At 36.0% G+C, this 19,103-nt stretch overlaps 2 protein-coding genes across 4 annotated transcripts in view; one reads left to right on the top strand and one right to left on the bottom strand.

The window, feature by feature from the left end:
- The first annotated feature begins 2,332 nt into the window (after positions 1–2,332).
- Positions 2,333–3,758, top strand: LOC121992186 (expansin-like A2). Of its 3 annotated transcripts, none has more exons than XM_042546384.1 (5): positions 2,333–2,505; positions 2,619–2,823; positions 2,896–3,074; positions 3,164–3,296; positions 3,371–3,758. In XM_042546384.1, exons 1-5 carry the CDS (start codon positions 2,480–2,482, stop codon positions 3,617–3,619), a joined length of 792 nt encoding a protein of 263 aa, XP_042402318.1. In that variant the 5' UTR covers positions 2,333–2,479; the 3' UTR covers positions 3,620–3,758. The 3 variants fall into 3 exon arrangements, with proteins under 3 accessions (XP_042402318.1, XP_042402320.1, XP_042402317.1); XM_042546386.1 differs by having other exon boundaries at positions 2,339–2,618; positions 2,707–2,823; XM_042546383.1 differs by having other exon boundaries at positions 2,341–2,618; positions 2,707–2,816.
- Positions 3,759–4,610: 852 nt separating this feature from the next.
- LOC121990814 (protein S-acyltransferase 10-like) overlaps positions 4,611–19,103 on the bottom strand; it is an 18,596-nt gene continuing 4,103 nt past the window's right edge. Inside the window, exons 3-8 of the mRNA XM_042544879.1 lie at positions 18,539–18,572; positions 17,762–17,871; positions 5,953–6,039; positions 5,658–5,741; positions 5,035–5,100; positions 4,611–4,954 (exon numbers count right to left, since the gene is read on the bottom strand). Coding sequence (XP_042400813.1) covers positions 4,780–4,954; positions 5,035–5,100; positions 5,658–5,741; positions 5,953–6,039; positions 17,762–17,871; positions 18,539–18,572 — 556 coding nt within the window. The 3' untranslated portion in view covers positions 4,611–4,779. The remainder of the gene's footprint in view (positions 4,955–5,034; positions 5,101–5,657; positions 5,742–5,952; positions 6,040–17,761; positions 17,872–18,538; positions 18,573–19,103) is intronic.

The raw sequence follows: 19,103 nt of genomic DNA, 5'->3' as shown, positions 1-19,103 counted from the left end.
TTTCTCTTGTGTAACATTCATGAGATTAGTAGTTTTTTTCTTATCAAATTAATTATGGATATGTAGATATTTCTATTATTAGATGAATATTGGCATGAAACCTACGTACTGACTTGTAAGTTAAAAAATATTAAAATTTTATATTATGTATATCACTTTTAATTTATAAAGAGAGTTTTTCCTTTTGTTTTGAAATGACAATTTAATAAATATAATCTTGATTAATTTGTATAATTAATGTTCTTTTAAGATTATTAATTTTTATCACAAATGGTGCATCTAACAAGTTAAAACATTAAGGACGGTAATTTATTATCTTCACTTCTATTTGAGACGGCACATTACCATCTCAATTTAGTATCTTTAGTTTTTTACAGGATAAGACATTACATTTGAGATTAAAAAAAAATAACTGTTTTAAATACTTTTGAGACAATTGAACAATCGTCTCATCATCATCTTAAATAGCATTTGAGATAGTACAACTATCTCAATATTTTTTTGAGACGCTTGTATTGAGGATGGCTACATTATCATCTCATCACCATCTCAAAAATATTTTGAGACACCAAATTTATAATTTAAGACATGTTTTGTTGTGTCTTAAAAAATATTTTTTCTAGTAGTGAGAGCAATATTTTCAAGTCCATATTTTTGAGACACCAAATTTATAATTTAAGACATGTTTTGTTGTGTCTCAAAAAATATTTTTTCTAGTAGTGAGAGCAATATTTTCAAGTCCCGCAAACAATAATAAGATTTCGCAAAGCAATATCACCAAGTTATATAGGGCAATATTACCAAGCCCCACAGAGCAATAATACTAAGATTTCGCAGAATAATTGCCAAGTCTCGCAGAGCAATATTACCATGTCCCGTAGAGCAATAATACTAAGATTTTGCAAAGAAATATCACCAAGTTTCGTAAATCAATATTACTAAGTTCTACAAAGTAACACTGTTGCAAAGGAATATTATTCACGTTCTTCGAGCAATATGATGGGATTTATCCTCACGAATTAATTAAGCTCCTCCAAGCAATACAATTATACTCTTTCGAGTACACTCTTCCAAGCAATATGATTGGATCTCTCGAAAGTAACATAAGTGGATCCTATCAAACATCATAGTATTATGAAGCTTCTGGTTGCTAATATGTGGCAATAGATAAAGGAAGAAGCAAGTAGTGGATGCTGAGGTTGAAGTTAGTTTTCTTGATTCCTTCCTAATCTTACATGGTGACTAATGAATGGAGAAGCACATAGTGGGTGTCAGAGATGGTTCCTTTGATTCCTTTCTTACTTTGTACGACAATCAACGAGTGAAGGAACGATAACGGATTGTTAGAAACCTCATCCTCGCTTAGGCGGGAATAGGTAAAAGGGCCCAAAGATTAATAATGTGAAGATTCCCTTCAGATATCTATACAAGAACCATAAGAGGTAAAGTACATATATGTATTCTTATTCTTGCAAACAAAGGCAACTCTCCTCCTTCAAGTTCTCTTCTTCTTCTTCTTCTTCTTCTTCTTTCTTTCTTCTTCTTTCTTTCTTTCTTCTTCTTCTTCTTTGTATGATTTATAACTGACTTGAGCGCGTAAAGGATCTATTGATAAGTTAACCCAAACTTTAATCTGTGTTACATCTTAGGATATCAAATCTCGCAAGTTGAAATCTAAGTTTTGTGGAGAGGAAGAATCTTAGCGAGTAGAAAAAGAAGTCATCAATTATATTTTATATTTTCTCAATCCATGGGTCAATCTAAGGCCATCATGAGTCAATCCACACAGGTCGATCCATACAAGGTGCGAACCTAAACAGGTCAATCTGTCTGTATTCAATTTAAAATAGATTGATAAAATTTTAATGAAATTTTAAATTATTTAGAGAATAAATCAACGGACTCCATTCAAATTAACGGTTCTAATAGCCATGGAAGCAAAGCATAGATGTTCTGTCCAAAAATGTTTTAAATATTAAATTTCCAGATGAAGTGGTCAAAATTGGGCCGAATTTAGTTTGGAGGCCCTCATTGTGCTCGTCCAAATGCCGCCGACCAACACTTGCCAGTTTTGTCGGATACCACAGAATCTTTTACCACTCAAATCTAAGTATTCAAGACAGCTCTCCGTCTCCAGTGTTGCCACGCCGTCACACTGACACAGGCAACCCTACGTTCTTATCAACTCCACTCATTGCCGACCTCATCCTTACTCCGCCGACTTCACCATCAAGCAAACTCGAGCCTTCGGAAGCTTATTTTATTACCCTTCCTTTGGTTTTACTCCAACTGTTCCTGTTCCTCCATTATATATTTACACTGCCCCGGGACAGTAGCTCCAGCTGTATACTCTCTCCGGAAGACTTCTGTCACTGCCATTAAAGTTTGTAGCCGACCTTGTTGCTCGTCTTCTCCCCCTCACTGCCATTAAGTATCTGTTGAACAGACTTCCCCTTTCCATTCCCAAATTGCAGCGGGGATGGACCGGAGTACGAGTGAAAACAAGTTATGTCCATTCTCTCTTCTCTTCCTTTTCTTGATTTCCTCCGCTTCAGGCTGCGATAGGTGCGTGCATCAGTCCAAAGTAGCTTACTACTCCTCTGCTTCCGCCGTCGCAGGTACCGCCCGCCGCCAAGATTTGATTTTGATGCTCTAGTGTCGATCAAGCCCCGATTTTTAGAGGTTCCGTTTCGGAAAATTTTGCAGATGGAGCTTGTGGATACGGATCCATGGCTGCGGGCTTCAATGGAGGCTATGTGGCGGCAGGGAGTCCCCGCGTTCACAGAGGGGGCGTGGGGTGCGGAGCTTGTTTCCAGGTTGGAGGTGAAAAACACCCTTTAAAAGTCCTCTTGAAAAAAATTTCAGTGGATTTTTATTCCGGCTTGGATCAAACAGATGAGATGCAAGAACGCGAACATCTGTAGCAGAGGAGGAGTGAAGGTGACATTGACAGACCTCAACAAGAGCAACAGCACCGATTTCGTCCTCAGTGGCCCCGCTTTCATGGCCATGGCGAGGAATGGCATGGCGCGAGAACTCAACAAGCTCGGCATTCTCGACGTGGAATACAAGAGGTACGTAGTGGATAGGAATTTTTTCCGTTTGCAGTGGCAAGTTGAAGGCGTTTTTCTCTTGTTTTAAATCAAAGAATGAATCGAAGCAGGATTCCTTGCGACTACGAGAACAAGAATCTATCGATCAGAGTGGAGGAGAACAGCAGGAGGCCAAACTACTTGGCCGTCAAGTTCGTGTACCAGGGAGGCCAAACTGACATAGTAGGAGTCGATGTAGCCCGGGTCAGCGCCTAGACCGAACTGGTCCGGTTAAGTTTACCAGGGCTAACACTTTTTTTTTCCTTTGGAATCGGCAGGTCGGTGCGTCGAATTGGCAGTTCATGAAGCGAGATTATGGTCCGGTGTGGAGCACGAGCCGCGCGCCGGCTGGGCCGCTGCAGTTTCGGATGGTCGTGACCGCCGGCTACGACGGCAAATGGGTTTGGGCGCGGACCGCAGTCCTGCCGAGTGACTGGAACGCCGGTTCGGTCTACGATTTGGGGGTTCAGATCGACGACGTCGCCCAGGAAGGGTGCGACCCTTGCGACACGCGAGACTGGAAATGACGTCAGCACATCTTTTTTTTAATGTATCTTTTCTCCTTGTTTTAAGGCAAGAGTCTTGTAATGTATGTGTTTTTTATGCCATGATTAAAAAACAAAAAACATCATCCAAGATTTACTGCAAGGAAATCTGGATAGAAAATGACTCCTGTCTAGGCCAGGTCAGCAGTCTGCTTGAGTTTAGTTGGACAAATTGTCTTAATTTAAGTATGATTGAGATTGATAAACGGCTAATGAATGATTAAGATGGATGAATCTACCTAGATTTGATTTAATCTAGTGATAACAAGCTAGGACACCTGCATAGCATCCTACTAATAAATAAAGCATGATGCACAATACTAAGAACCTTCAGGGATTAAAATTGTATATTAACGTGTTATGTTTTAATGAGAGTCTACTTGATAAATCTAAGTATTTGTGGAAAATAGATGTAGACGTCATTAAAATAATAAATTGGCTTGTCTTTGTCCAGGAACGGTTGGTTTGTAAGGGTGAGTAAGCTTACAGATTAAGGATAACATGCATGGCCAATGATTAAAGAAAAACTTGTCACCCGTGGCGCCATCACAGTAGGGTGGCCAAACCTGCTCCTTATCTTCTTTTGATTGAGATCTATGAACAACAAAGTGATAAGTGTTGATGAACAGCTTAGAGAGGATAAGTACTGGATGGATATAATTTATAATCTCTAGTTATTTCTAAACATTCCTCAAATAATTTATCAATATATTGGAACATTTTAATGAATTGCGTTGTTTGCTTGAGAACATAAACAAATAAACATGTGCTTCAATCAGAGGACAATAATTTATTTTAAAAAAATTACATTCGGTGAGGGAAATTTGCATAAATGAAAGTTGAGTCAATATACAGAATTGATGCAACAAACAATTAATAAATACTTAACTGGATCAATTTTCAATCTGATTTTCATGGGTATGTTTTGTTAAATCCTCTATTCTCAGGCTTTCAGCTGAAGTATTCGTTTCGCTTTAAATTTGAAATTATAATTAAAAGGAATATCCAGATGAAAATTTAGTTTTTTCTTCATAAATACAATACTACAAGCTGTTACTGAAAGAAGAAAAATTAAATGACCAGATTGTATCAACAACATGCTGGTTAAAAGCCGTCAGAAACTGATGCCAAGCCAGTATTAATCAACACCACCGACACATGACAATGTCCGAGCAGGTGTAAGGTCTTGCGCTTGCTTCGATGTCCTCCATCGTTGGTACAGCTTCCAAATCACGTATGCTGTGACTAGAGCAACAAAAAGTGTACAAGTTTTTGCAGATGCCCTTGCTAAATGGATGAACCTTTTCTGGAATTCCCCTATAAATCAGATAAAAGTTGTAACATGCTTCAAAATGGAATCCTCATCAGCAGAGATGCAAAGAATGATGAATCGATACCTAAAGTACAATATGCGTCGTCTTCTCACCATCTCATAAGTAGTCTGATTTGTCAAGGCTAAATAGCTGAGTAAACGGCAATTAAAATAGTGAAATTAGTAGGATATTTAGATCAGGTGTGAGTCGAACCTTCAAAGAGCACATAATTCTTCAAAAAGAATTGATGAAAAAAAACTTGAACACTATGTTAAATCAAACAATTATGGTTAACAACTTTCTTAGACATGTATATAGAGGTTTTTGTGGCTGTGGTTTGAGTGTCAAAATCAAACATATCATGTTACCAGTAAAATGTTATGTTCCTTCACATACACGGTGATGGTGGAAATAAGATTGCGGCATGAAAGATATCAGCAAAATATATTCTCAGTGAGGTGCCTGTATGACGAGCACTGTACAAGATGGATCCAGTAGAAACTACAAATGTCATGTAGCTATTTAACATGCATCTGGGCAGGTTTCATTTGAAAGTTCAAATCTAATTAAGGTACATAATTGAGGAGTATATAGCTTACAGAACTTTGACAAGTTGGACGACAGAATGAGACATTTAGAAAAGCATTTTGATAAAGTGAAAATGGGGCAAGAACCTGAGACAGTTTTATTTTTACGACTGATGTTACCTGTGGAAGAGGAGCAGCAGGATGAGAAAGATGAGACAAAACATAAGCGCAGCTAAAAGCACTATAACAATGAACTCCTTCCACCTGATAAGGTCATTCCAAACAGACTTCTTAGCATCCCAATGCATATATAAAGGGTAAGAAAGTTATATTAGTTGTCATAACCAAGATCTTGTGTTTGTATTTCTGATAAAAAAATGCGGAAAAGATTTGTGATAGTCAAACAATGTTTCCTAGGAAATGGGCAAAAAAAATTCCAAATAAACAAGTCAATAATAGTCGAGAAAGATCTTACCAAGCCTTCACAATCTCAGAGCGCAAATATGAGATATATAGTATAACTGTCCATATGCAAAGGATTGTTTCTAGAAAAACGTACCACCTAAAAATGGAAAATTAAATTAGCTGTCATCAAGAGAGTCATTGTTCAAGTGAAATATGAAAAGGTGAGTTCACATAGCACACAATCAATATTCCAAATATTAAAAACAATAGTTCCTTTCAGGTGTGCAAAAAAAATCAAGGATTGACTGACTTCAAATGTAGATTTATGTGAAAAGAGCGCACAGTTTTACTTTACAAACAAAGGTTTAGACAATAAACAATTATAATAATCATTAGGAGCATCGAAGGTCATCTATTTACAAACTGATCTGATTTTACGAGGAAAATATAAATACTGAAAAGTTGTTGAAAAGGACTCGACAATCACACAAAAAAATCAACCACATAAATAATACAATTTTACACATGTTACAGTGAAGTCATATGGAGGAACCAATTCTTACTCTTTCGTAGTTTCAAATTTGTAAAGATTGCAAGGTCATCCTGGGAAAAAAAGCTTAACTACCCAACATAGATTAGTAGTGTTGGATATATGACTCAAACATAGTATCAATAAAAAGAAAATATATACTACTCCTAGAATTAAGTGATGGAAATTAAAGGATGGGAAGTAAAATTTATTTAAGGAGAAGGTAGGAAGTACAAGTATTAGGTGAAATATACAGTGATTCTAATATGACATGGGATAAGACGGTATCAAAGTTGAAAATAATAGCTAATAGTGTACTCGGTGAGTCAAAGAGACATGCACCACTAAAGAATCTTGATGGTGGATTGAGAAAATACAAGAGAAAGTAAAAGAAAAATGAATAACTTATAAGGAATTATATATATGTAAGAACGAGAAAAACTTAAAAAAATATATAATAAGCAGGAAAGAAGCTAAGAGAGTAGTGAATGAAGCAAAGAATGAAACTTTGAACGATTATATCAAAAATTGGATACAAATGAAGGGGAAAGAGAGATTTATAGAATAGCTAGTGAGAGAAAGAAAGACAAGAGATCTTATCTAAATAAAATATATTAAAGATTAATGTCATAGGGTACTAGTAAACGATAGAGAAATAAAAGAAGCGTAGAATAAGTATTTTCATCAACTTTTTAATGAAGATTTAGGTGACTAACTTAACTTAAGAAATTTATGTAAGTTAAATGAGCATAGAAATTTAAATTTTTATCATAGAATTCAAACTTTAGAAGTAGAACAAGTTTTAAATGGAATGCATAATGGAAAAGTCATTTAACCAAAAGATATTCTGATAGAGGTATAGAAATATCTAGGGAAACAAGGTATTGACTGGCTTATAAAATTATTTAATATGATATTGAAAAAATAAAAAAAGTCTAATCAATGGAGGATAAGCACTCTAGTTCTCATATATAAGAACAAAGGAGACATACAAAATTGTGCAAATTATAGGGGTATTAAACTAATGAGTCATACCATGAAACTTTGGGAAAAAATAATAGAAAAAAATTAAGGTGACCAAAAATCAATTTGGGTTCATGCATGGAAGGTCGACAATAAAAGTTATACATCTTTTGAGACAATTAATTGAAAAATATGGAGAACAAAAATAAGATCTACATATGGTATTCATTACTTAGAAAAAACTTATGATAAAGTCCTTTAAGAAATTATATAGAGAATTCTAGAAAAGAGATATGTTAGCATAATATATATTGAACTAATTAAGGATATGTACGAGCATGTGACAACTAGAGTAAACACTTCAGGCGGAGTAACTAAAGCATTTCAAATAAAGATAAGGTTATATCAAGGATCAGCTCTAAGTCCTATCTTTTTACACTAATATGGATGAACTCATTGCACACATTCAAGACACATTACCGTGGTGCATGTTGTTTGCAGATGATATTGTTTTGGTAGATGAAACACATGAAGGAGTAAATACTAAACTAGAATCTTAACGGGAAACACTAGAAAGGAAAGGTTTTAGGCTTAGCAGAATAAAGATAGAATATCTGAAATTTATGTTTACCAATATTAGACATAATGAGACAATTGTTAAGATAGGAGATAATGAGTTGCCCGGAATCGAAAGCTTCAGATATTTAGGATCAATGTTGTAGATTTCGGCCTAGGTGGCCACCTAGGCACCGCCTAGGCACTAGGCGACTCCTAGTCAAACCGAAAATCATCTATTCAGCCAAAGTAGGCGGTACTGTTTATGTGCGGTGCTAGGCGCCAAATAAGCAGCCTATTCGGTCTAGGCGGCCGGTCTGTTCGGTCTAAGCGGTTGGTCTATTCAGTCCAAGTGATTTTTTTGTTTTAAATAAAAATATTCGGTCTATTCAGCCAATTCGATGTTCATTTTGATATGTTTATTTAAAAGTACTAGAGCACCTAAGTGGCGCCGCTGCCTAGGCGCTAGGCGCCAGTCGAGTGCCCGACGCCCCCGACTGGCGCCTAGCACTTTCTGCAACATTATTTAGGATCATTTTTGCAAAATGATAGAGGGATTGAGAGAGATGTCTTACGTAGAATACAAGCAGGATGGTTGAAATAGAGGAGAACGTCGAGTGTTTTATGTGATCGTAAAATACATCTAAAACTTAAGGAAAATTCTATAAAACCGCAGTTAGACCTGCTATATTATATAGAGCTAAATGTTGGGCTATGACTCGAGCACATGAATAAAAGATGAGTTGCAGAAACAAGGATGTTAAGGTGGATGTGTGGAAATACGAGAATGGACAGAATAATAAATGAGAGCATTAGAGATAAAGTCAGAGTTGCATCTATTGAGAGAAAGCTTCGAGAAACATGTTTAAGATAGTACAGGCATGTACTTAAACGACCAATAAATGCTTCGTTTAGGCGATGTGAAGTTATGACAAACATGCGTATTAAGCGAGGAAGAGGAAGACCAAAAAAGGCTTGGTTAGCAACAATAAAATAAGATAAAATTTATTTAAGTATAGATGATAATATAATAGGAGATAGAGCTCAATAACGTAAAAGGATCCATATAACCGACCCCACCTAGTGGGATAAGGTTTGGTTGTTGTTGTATATTCGTAGAGTCAATTCTACCATTGTGAAGCCTATGAGAGATTCCAATTTGTTTGTCAAGTGGGATAATCTCAATATGTGAAAATCACATAAATAAAATTTACAGCTAAATAGCACTAAATAGGTCACGGATATAAATACAGACCTCCGAAGATAAAACTAAGATAAGCAAAATTTATACATAAAGAACAATTATCTTAATATGTATAATAACAATGCTGATACATATCTACGAATAAATAGACTAATGGTTTGTTGTAAAGGAAAACCATTCATACATAAGACTTAGTAAACTGACGGTCAAAGTCAAAATGCAGCTAGATGACGGCAGTCATAATGAAATAAAAGTTAAAGATTTGGCTTATGATCCACTTTTACCTATATAGAAACCTAAAAGATTAACACCTGATGAAATAAGTCGCTACCAAATGGATGAACTCTTTAGGATAAGAAACTTGCTATCCTAACTGAAACAATTTATTGAATGATTTTGCATTTACTTTATGCTGGAAGTAGAGAACTTCAGGTTGACAAAAGAAACCACATGATTTGATCGACCATTTAGCTTGCACAAGACACAAAGTCAGATGTCAAATAAAAAATAAAATTACCAGCTTGCTTAATTAGCTGTTAATTTACTAGGAATAAGGTTCGAAAAATCTCCTTTACCCCTTTGCCCTTGCCACAAAAATAAGTTGAAATCAATGAGGAACATGAATGGCTTCCCTCTCATGTGCAACAATGTTTAGTTTTGTTATGGCACTGTATCCACTAGTTTTGTTTATTTACGTAAGACCTAAGTAAGCAATGAATAGAGGAACTAAATATGATAAACTGAATCTAAACAACAAGAAGGAAATCACCTTGATACCAAGGTGGAAAATCACAAAGTGATGGATGGATTGAGGGGGAAGAGGCGACTATGAATGCATTCATTGCTAAGGCATCTTGTCTAATTTTGCTGAATATCGAATATAGAAAAATAGGTATCTGGATCTCCTTTTGCAAATATTAGACTTCAGCAAGGAAAGTATTGTTAAGATCAGAAGGTAATACCATATCAATATTTTGTAAGTGGAAGTTAACTAGAGGACTTAAATCTCCCAACTCTATCATGAACAACTACAAAGAGTCTCAATATTCAATAGCACAATATCGGCAATCTCAAACAATGCCGAACAATTTCATGAGCATAGAGTTGTAGGCTTCACTATAGTGTAGCTCCCTAATAAAATCTAATAAATTAAGATTTTGTTGGTGCAATTGTCTTCGGATCAAGGTTGACCAGTTGGTTGGTTCGAGCTTGAGTTTCGATGTTTAACAATATATAAGAGAAAAGTCAAGTAGGTCAAGAGAGGACCGGATAGTTGACTAGGAAATTCATAACTGAAGGTTAGGCAACAGAAACCCCTAACTGAAGGTTAGGCAACGCAATGGAAGTCCTAGCGGAGCTAAGCAGTGGAAGACCTAGTTGGGAACTAGACAATGAAAGTCCTAGTGGGGCTAAGCAATGGAAGACCTAATTGAGAACTAGACAATGAAAGTCCTAACGGGGCTAGGCAGTAGGTGACCTAGTTAGGAACTAGTCAATGGAAGTCCTAGCAAGGCTAGGCAAAAGAAAAGTCCAAGTGGATCATGGAGGATCGGACACTTGGCACGAGATGGTAAAATTCAAGTGGGTTATGGAGGACCGGACACTTGGCACAAGAGGAAAATCCAAGTGGATCAAAGGTTGATCGGACACTTGGTGAAAAAGCCCTACAGGTCAAGGTTGATCGTATGCTAGGAAATGGGATGTCCTAACAGATCACAAATGACTGAATGTTGGACAAAGGAAGTCCTGGTAGGTTGAGATCAACTGAATACCATGCAAGATAAGAATTCAGCTTAGAAAAGCTGAATTCAGGGTTATCAATCGATTGGTGAAAGGAACCAATCAATTGGTAAACCCTAAACACAAAATTCCGGGTTTAGAGTTGGGCAATCGATTGAGAACATTTTCACGAGAGAACAGAAAGTCTTGGAATCGATTGAGGCAATTGATTTAAGATTCACCAATCGATTGGAGGCTTTTTGCAAGAGAATAGAAAGTCTTGGAATCGATTAAGGCAATTGATTCAAGCTTTACCAATCACTTAGGCTAATCGATTGGAGGCATTTTTGTGAGAGAACAAAGCCTCAAAATCGATTGGGGCAATCGATCAGAGGCTAACCAACCGATTGGTACGACTCACCAATCGTTGGTTAGACGAAAAAAGAGTCGTTCTGCAAGTTTTGAACGATCGAGCTGACGTGACAATCAATTAGGCATAAGGTCAATCGATTAAGAGGTGTTTTGCTGCCTTAAAGAAACTCTAGAAAAGGGGGCTTCGTGGAGTTTTTTTGTAGCAGTTCTAGAGAAGTTAGAAGCGAAGTGTTGCTTCCAACCGATCATGAAGCATTTCCAAGCAATAAGATAGCAAGCTAAGCAAGATTTCATCATTGTAAAGTCATGCTCAATTTCCTTTGTATTTGCTTTTGCTTTTGCTTTTATTGTTGTATCATTTGTACACGAGGTTGTACAAGACTTCCCGCCTCCGAAAAATTTCCAAGGAGGCATTCATAGTGGAGTTGTGAGTGTGAAGAGTGAACCCTTAGATTAGTCACTTCAAGAGATGGATATCAACTAAAATCTAATTGTTCGCATTGTGGAGTCGTCGCTTCAAGTTTTCCATTGCAACATCAAGTTTGAAGAAGTGAAGCGAGCTATTCACCCCCTCTCTAGATTATACGTGTCCTAACAAGTAGTATCAGAGTAAGGTTGTTCTTCATTGGACTAATCGCCGATGAGAGCAAAGAGCTAGAGGAAGAAGAAGCTATATTCTTAAAGTCCTTCAATACCAACAAGTCATTGGACTAATCTTCAAAGGTGCTCAAGTGTGCAAATGGATCCCCGAGATAGATTCGGATTTGATATCCGAGTGCTCCATCATTCAGCATGGGAAGCTTCATCTTTGAAAATGAAGGAGGGAGAACTTCTTGATGATAGACATAGAGCAATGGTTTGTTCTAATGGAGGGATTTGAAGTTCCAACGGATAGCAAAGAAAAACTCCTTAAGAAAAAGAAATAAACCAAAGAGTAAGTTCAAAACATTCGCGACTCATGATAAGGTAACTAGATTATTAGTTAATATTTTGCCTAATAATATTTTGTGTAAGGTAGGTGAATATAAAGATGCCAAAAAGTCATGGAGTAAGTTGCCCAAACTCCATGAAAATCCAACCTCAATGCCAAATGAAGATAAATTCAAAAAGGAAGACTCTTTGATTAAAGAACATGAAAATTCGGAGGTTTGAGTCCGAGGAAAAAATTAAGGAAGCATCCACCTCAAGATTGAGAGGGAGAGCTTATTGACACCGAAATAAGAAGTCTCTATATCCAGAGTCAATGAAGAAGATGTTGGATCGGAAAGAACGCTAGAGAGGAGGTGAATAGCAATCGTCGAAAATTGATAATTAAATCGAGTACCCAGCAGAAGAGAAAAATAAGAATAACGCTAACAAACCAAGTTTTACTTGGTTCGGAACCTTTGTCGACTCCTACTCCAAGTGCTTTCGTTGGGCAATCCACTAATAGTTCACAAAAAGGGTTACACGATAAGTACAAGAACTATAATATAAAATTACCGACAACAAGGGAAATAAAAATCATAGTCTCAGGTTGTCGGATAAGCTTTTTAGCGTCGTAGGAGCGTCTTTGGAGTAGGCGCAAGAAGGCAATTGGAAGAAAGTTGTTGTTCTTTGCTCCTGGTGGAAGACTACTTATATAGACAGTTCCAGGCGCCTGGATCCCTTCCGGGTGCCTGGATCGTGACGTCAACTTATCCAATGAACGCGCTCCAAGCTAGCGACAAGATAACTTTTGACATTCCGGGCGCCCGGACCAACTTTTCAGCTGCCTTTATTTCCTGCAAAATAAAGTTAGTCTGAAACAATAAAACTTATATTACCCTGCAAAACAAGTGTTAGCACAATTATAGTCAAAAGTAGTAATTAGATTCTGTCTCCTCGAGACCAGAATCTAGTCAAGATCTCAACTTAGATTTTCCAAATGGATCTAAGTTGGATCGACGTTTACTGTTCTCTCAAACAGAGAACGCGTCCTCACCAAGTCACTCTCCTTCAGTGGCTTACCTTAACTTACGGCTTTGTCGGACATCCGGTCAGCCCATCGACCTGTCTAGACTTCATGCCAGCTATTCAGTCAGCCCGTTGACCAAACTGGACTTCGTGTCAGAAATCCGATCAGCTCCTCGACCTATCTGGACTTCGTACCAGCTATCCGGTCGGCCCGTCGACCTAGTTGGATTTCTTGTCAGATATCCGGTCATCCCGTCGACCCATCTGGACTTCTCTGCACACTTAGTTAAATTGTTAGATCATATTAAACCTAACTTAACTTACTTTGGTATTCATCAAAACCTGAGTTAGACCGTTAGTGCAACCTGCACCAACGGAAGAATCATGTGTCACCCCTACAAGTAAAGAATGTATAACAATTTCGATTGTTAAAAATAAAAATTATATAATATGCTTTGAGTGTAGGGAGAATGGACACTACAGGAGCAAATGTCCAAAATTAGTCAGGAAGAAAACTAAGGTGGCACCTAAGACAAAGGAGAGAGCAAGAGAAGGTAGTTCCTTGATATGAAAGGCTAAAGAGCACATTGTGTGCTTCTTGTACAATCAAAAAGGACATTAAAAGCAAAGGAAGAAGCTCAAATCAAGGGGGAGCTTGTAAGAGCAAAACTAAGGTATCATTAGTTAATGGTATTTCCTTATTTCAAGATAAAAGGCATGTTAGAAATAAATGTTATCATTTTAGAGTTATTTATCATGAAAATAGAAAGCACGACAATCCTAAGGAAAATTACAAGTCATATCATGCTAGAACAACCTTACCTAAGAATAGTAAGGTAGAAAATGATTTAGACAAGAATCCTAAGAAATATAGATATGTGCCTAAAAGGAAAATTGTTCAAGGAAATCATGGAAATTCTAAGTTTGAGGATTTAAGGATTGAAAACCAAGTTTTGAGATCAAGACTTGGATAATTAGAGAAGACCCTAGAGAAAATAACAAATAATGTCAAAGAGCCAAGGAAGCAAAACCTAGGTTTAGGAAGACAAGAGCCATCTATGAGCAAGAAAGGTTTGAGATACAAATCTAAAACTAAGAAGAATGTGACATCATATCATAGAGTTTCATATAGCTATGAAACTAACCTTAGGTCTAGGAGTCAAGTAAAGTTACAAGGGATGTTATCCCTAGTATTGACCTTGAGTAGATTAGCATGACCAAGGGCTACTAAGAAGTCTAGGAAAGCCATTAGGAAGATTTCTAGGAAAGTTATCCTAGTGAGTACCTAGTACACCCAAGGAGCACCAATAGGTATTGGGTTCCTAAGAGTATGATCTCTTCGCACTAAATGGGTTTAGAGTGCATCAACTCTATTTGGTAGGGTAGTTAACCCAACCATAGTGAAGTTGATATTTTAGGGCATTTTCAAGGCATTGTGATACCTTAAAAATTAGAAAGTGATTTTTACTTTTAAAGAGTTTAAATAGTTGCCAATAAAAATTTAATGTATTGAGATTAATCAATTAGAAGTTAAGGAATGTCAAGTTGGAATTTTTTATATTTTCTAGGGAGATGGGGCAACTTATGTTTCTCTTTGCATAATGGTTAAAGGATTGAACTTAAATGAAATGTTAGGTATTTTCTTTGAGCTATAATTGCTATGTTTTATGTGTCCTATCACATGCTATAAAATCATATCATACATTCATATTATTTTGAAAATATTATATGTAATACTATATATATATATATATATATATATATATATATATATATATATATATATATTTATGATGATCTTTCTTTTGAAAGTATGCATTATGATGTATGTTCATTGTCATACATTACTTTTAATTCCTTATAATTAAGGACAATAACATTAATTGGCATTCTAGGTGCATAATCAAAATTAAAATGTCTAATTAGAGATGCATGATCCCTTAGTTTAGGGAAAACCTAACTTTATATCTCACAAGATGATAGGTTGACTTGCATGTGTCTTGAGACACATTAGATACAAGTGAAATGCAAGGAGAATGAGCAAAAGTCAAAATATTGATTTAGTTCATCTATTTGAGTTTTAATTTCATCAAAACACATGGATTATGTGAAGTCCAATTATGGGGAAAGCAAATGTGCAAATCATGTGCATTTAACCCAAAGATCATGGTTAAAAATTTATTTTGAAAATGATTTCAAAATTGCTTTGGAAAATCTTGGTAAAGTCTATTTGTTAATAGGAATCACCATTGATTAGTTAGATACAAAGTTAAAGTGAAACATTGAAGTTTTCATTATTTCTAATTTTTTATCGTTCTTTGAAAATAAGATGTATTTTCATATAAAATTATTTTTCCATGATAGTATGTAACATAAGTAATGTCTATGTAAAATTTCATGATTTTTCGAATATCATAGAATTATTTATGAGTTTTTGAATTTCATCTGAAATTGAATTAAAATTTCAAACTCACCAATCAATTAGGCGTTGTTGTCAATCGATTGGCAGCTCACGCCAATTGATTAACATGGGTCAAAATCATAGCCACTGTTTTTGCTAAAATGAGTTTATTTCAATGTATTAAACCGCATTTAGGTATTTTAATTATACCTAACCCCATGAAATGGTTGGACAAGTATTTAAGGGCAATTTTCTGGATGAAAATGAGAAAGAAATGGTTAAATGGAACTAATGGAGTTAAGGAGGAGGTTTAGATTCAAGATTGAATTTTTAACCTCATAACTTCAATTTTGGGATTTCCTAAAGGTTTAGGAACTTCAAATCATTATTGGTGCAATGATAGAAGTTAGAGCATGCTTTAAAGGAAGATAACCCTTAAAGGCATGATTTGGATATGAAAGGAGATTTATAGATGGATGTATGCTCAAAGTTGAGCATTGAAAATAATGAAAGGTTGGGAACCTTCATTGTGATAAGAGGAATGAATCTTGGGAGAAGATTTTTTATGTGTGTCAAAGGAGGAGAATGTAGAGTTTAAGTTAAGAGACCCTCATTTATAATTTGGCATGAGATGAAGAAGGAAGTTGGGCTAACATGAGTTAGTCTAACTTAATCATATTGTCAAACATAAAAGGAGGAGATTGTTGGTACAATCCTCCTCAGGTCAAGGTTGACCAGTTTGATTAAGCTCAAGTTGGTTTGAGCTTGAGTTTAAATGTTAACAATATGTAAGAGAAAAGTTAAGTAGATCAAGGAAGAACCGGATATTTGACAGGGAAGGTTAGACAACGAAAAGTCCTAACTGGAGGTTAAGAAAGACAATAGAAGTCCTAGCAAGGTTAGATAATGAAAGATCTAGTTGCGAACTAGGCAATGAAAGTCCTAGCAGGGCTAGAGAGTGGAAGACCTAATTGGGAACTAGGCAAGGGAAGTCTTAGTGAGGCTAGGCAAGGGAAAAGTCCAAGTGGGTCGCGAAGAACCAGACACTTGGCACGAGACGGTAAATCCAAGTGGATCATAGAGGACCGGACACTTGGCACAAGAGAAAAATCCAAGTAGATCAAAGGTTAATTGGACACTTGGTGAAAAAGCCTCGCGGGTCAAGGTTGACCGGATGCTAGGGGAAGTCGCAAGAAGTAATGGATGACTGAATGTTGGGCAAATAAAGTCCTGGTAAGTCGAGAACAATCAGATACTAGACAAGATACGAATTTAATTTGAAAAGGATGAATTAAGAACCAATCGATTGATAAATCCTAAACCCAAAATTCTGGGTTTAGGGTTAGGCAATCAATCGATTGGGAGCCTTTTCGCAAGAGAACAAAAAGTCTTTGAATCGATTAAGACAATCGATTCAAGTTTCACCAATCGAGTGGGCTAATTGATTAGAGACAAGATTGGAGACATTTTTGCAAGAGAACAGAAAGCCTCGAAATCGATTGGGGCAATCGATTAGAGGTTAACCAATCGATTGGTATGGCTCACCAATCAATTGGTCGAACGAAAAAGAGTTGTTCTGGTTATGAACGGTCAAGCTAACGTGGTAATTGATTGGGAATGAGGTCAATCGATTAGGAGTTTTCCAGCACAAAAGAAACCCTAGAAAAGAGGGTTTTGTTGAGTTTATTTGTAGCAGTTTTTGAGAAGTTAGAAGTGAAGTGTTGCTGCATTTCCAACCGATCAAAAGATATTTCCAAGCAACAAGATAACAAGCTAAGCAAGATTTCCTCATTGTAAAGTTGTGTTCGATTTCCTTTGTATTTGCTTTTGCTTTTCTTGTTATATCCTTGAACACAAGGTTGTACGAGGCTTTTCCGCCTCCGAATAGTTCCCGAGAATGAGGTATTCATAATGGAGCTGTGATTGTGAGGAGTGAACCTTTGGATCAGTCACCTCAAAGAGGTGAATACCAAGTAAAATCCAAGTATTAACATTGTGGAGTCGTCGCTTCAAATTTTCCACTGCAACATCAAGTTTGAAGAAGCGAAGCGAGCTAGTCACTCCCCTAGCTCATACGTGTCCTAGAAGATGTAATTGTTCACAAAGACAAATTAGATTTTAGGCAACACATTCCATTGCTTTTATTTTGGATATCATAAATAGGGTTGGTCAATGCTCCAACATGATACTGGTGGACTCACCAAAATCGGCAATGATTTCCTTGCCCGACACAAGTACCTAACCATACACAGTGATGATCAAATTGAAGGATGCATTTGTCACAATCATGGCAGTGCTTTGCTCGTGGAGGCTGCAAATACACAACAAACGTTGGAAAATTTTATTAAGGTGCTAGAAACTAAAAACACATGGAAAGAAAGTGAATAAATTGATAACAGCTTTGATCATACGAATCAGATTGAAACATAAACAAATTCACATTAGCAAAAATGACGAGTGACAATTATTTCATGCAACAAAAGGTTTGATAGTGCTTTTCCATCTAAAAGCTTCAGTTATATCCAAAACTAATATAATCAGTTTCAAAGAAACAGATTGAACAAAACAAAGTTAAATCAGTTCAATTTAGCTATTAGCCTAAAAATAAATCGAAAATAAATATAACAGCAAAACAAAAAAGAATGACAGTAAAGATTACGAGACAATAGGCATGAGTTTGGGGCTTAAATCAAAAAGCAAAACATCAAAAAGAACCTTGAAACGGTGCTATTCAGAACAATATGACTAATTACATATGTTTAATGGAAAGATAAGCATTTTGAAAGGCATTATGTAAAGAAATTGTTACAACCTAGTAACAGCAACTTTGGCATGCACATAGTGAATAAAAACAGACATTCTATCATAAAAATCTTTAGGTGTTTGAAAATAAGAAACAGTCTAAAACAGTATTTCTAATCATTAATGAACAGAAGTTTTCTAGGGAGGTATGATTAAAAAAGGTGCTGAATGAATACCTGAACAATATTGCAGTAAGTGCAAGTCCAATTTCTGTCCAAACAACAAAAAAAAGGTTAACTAGTAAAACAAAATCTGCAAACATAATCATTCTTCGATGTCACTCTATATAGATAATACCTACTAGGTTAACAGACAAAACAAATGGTCATGCAAATGCCAAAATCCTAGAACATGTAGAAGTAACTTGGCAGACAAAAAATATGAACTCTGGAATGACATGCAGAATGGGACTCCCCCTTTATTCACATCCAATTAATTGGATTTTCATAAGATCTATCAAACTCTGTAATGAAGAATTTAATAATTTAATTCATTATTTAATTCTTCCTTCAATCTCCGTTGGAATGAATTCACAATATTTCATTCTGAATTTATCATATCATAATTATCCATATAATATAATGGATTAGAGTCATGATTATTTGGTCAAATTGGATATTTCAATATGTATATGTAGGGGAGTCTGTTCAGTTTGAACTAAACTGGAATAAAGATAAACCGATTCATTTTTATCAAGTTTTTAGACCGACCGAAGCTAGGAATAAGGAGCAATACGTAGCC

This window comes from Zingiber officinale, chromosome 6B, assembly GCF_018446385.1.
Source record: "Zingiber officinale cultivar Zhangliang chromosome 6B, Zo_v1.1, whole genome shotgun sequence".
Taxonomy (NCBI): Eukaryota; Viridiplantae; Streptophyta; class Magnoliopsida; order Zingiberales; family Zingiberaceae; genus Zingiber; species Zingiber officinale.
The sequence above is the reverse complement of the archived record's forward strand: the minus strand, read 5'-3'. Positions and strand labels throughout refer to the sequence as shown.

What these genes read in the sequence shown, in the direction of transcription:
- LOC121992186 (XM_042546383.1), top strand. Translation starts at nt 2,480, where the DNA reads ATGGACCGGAGTACGAGTGAAAACAAGTTATGTCCATTCTCTCTTCTC. An exon ending in CTCTGCTTCCGCCGTCGCAG is followed by an intron (nt 2,619 to 2,706) that starts GTACCGCCCGCC and finishes AAAATTTTGCAG; the next exon opens with ATGGAGCTTGTGGATACGGA. An exon ending in GGTGCGGAGCTTGTTTCCAG is followed by an intron (nt 2,817 to 2,895) that starts GTTGGAGGTGAA and finishes TGGATCAAACAG; the next exon opens with ATGAGATGCAAGAACGCGAA.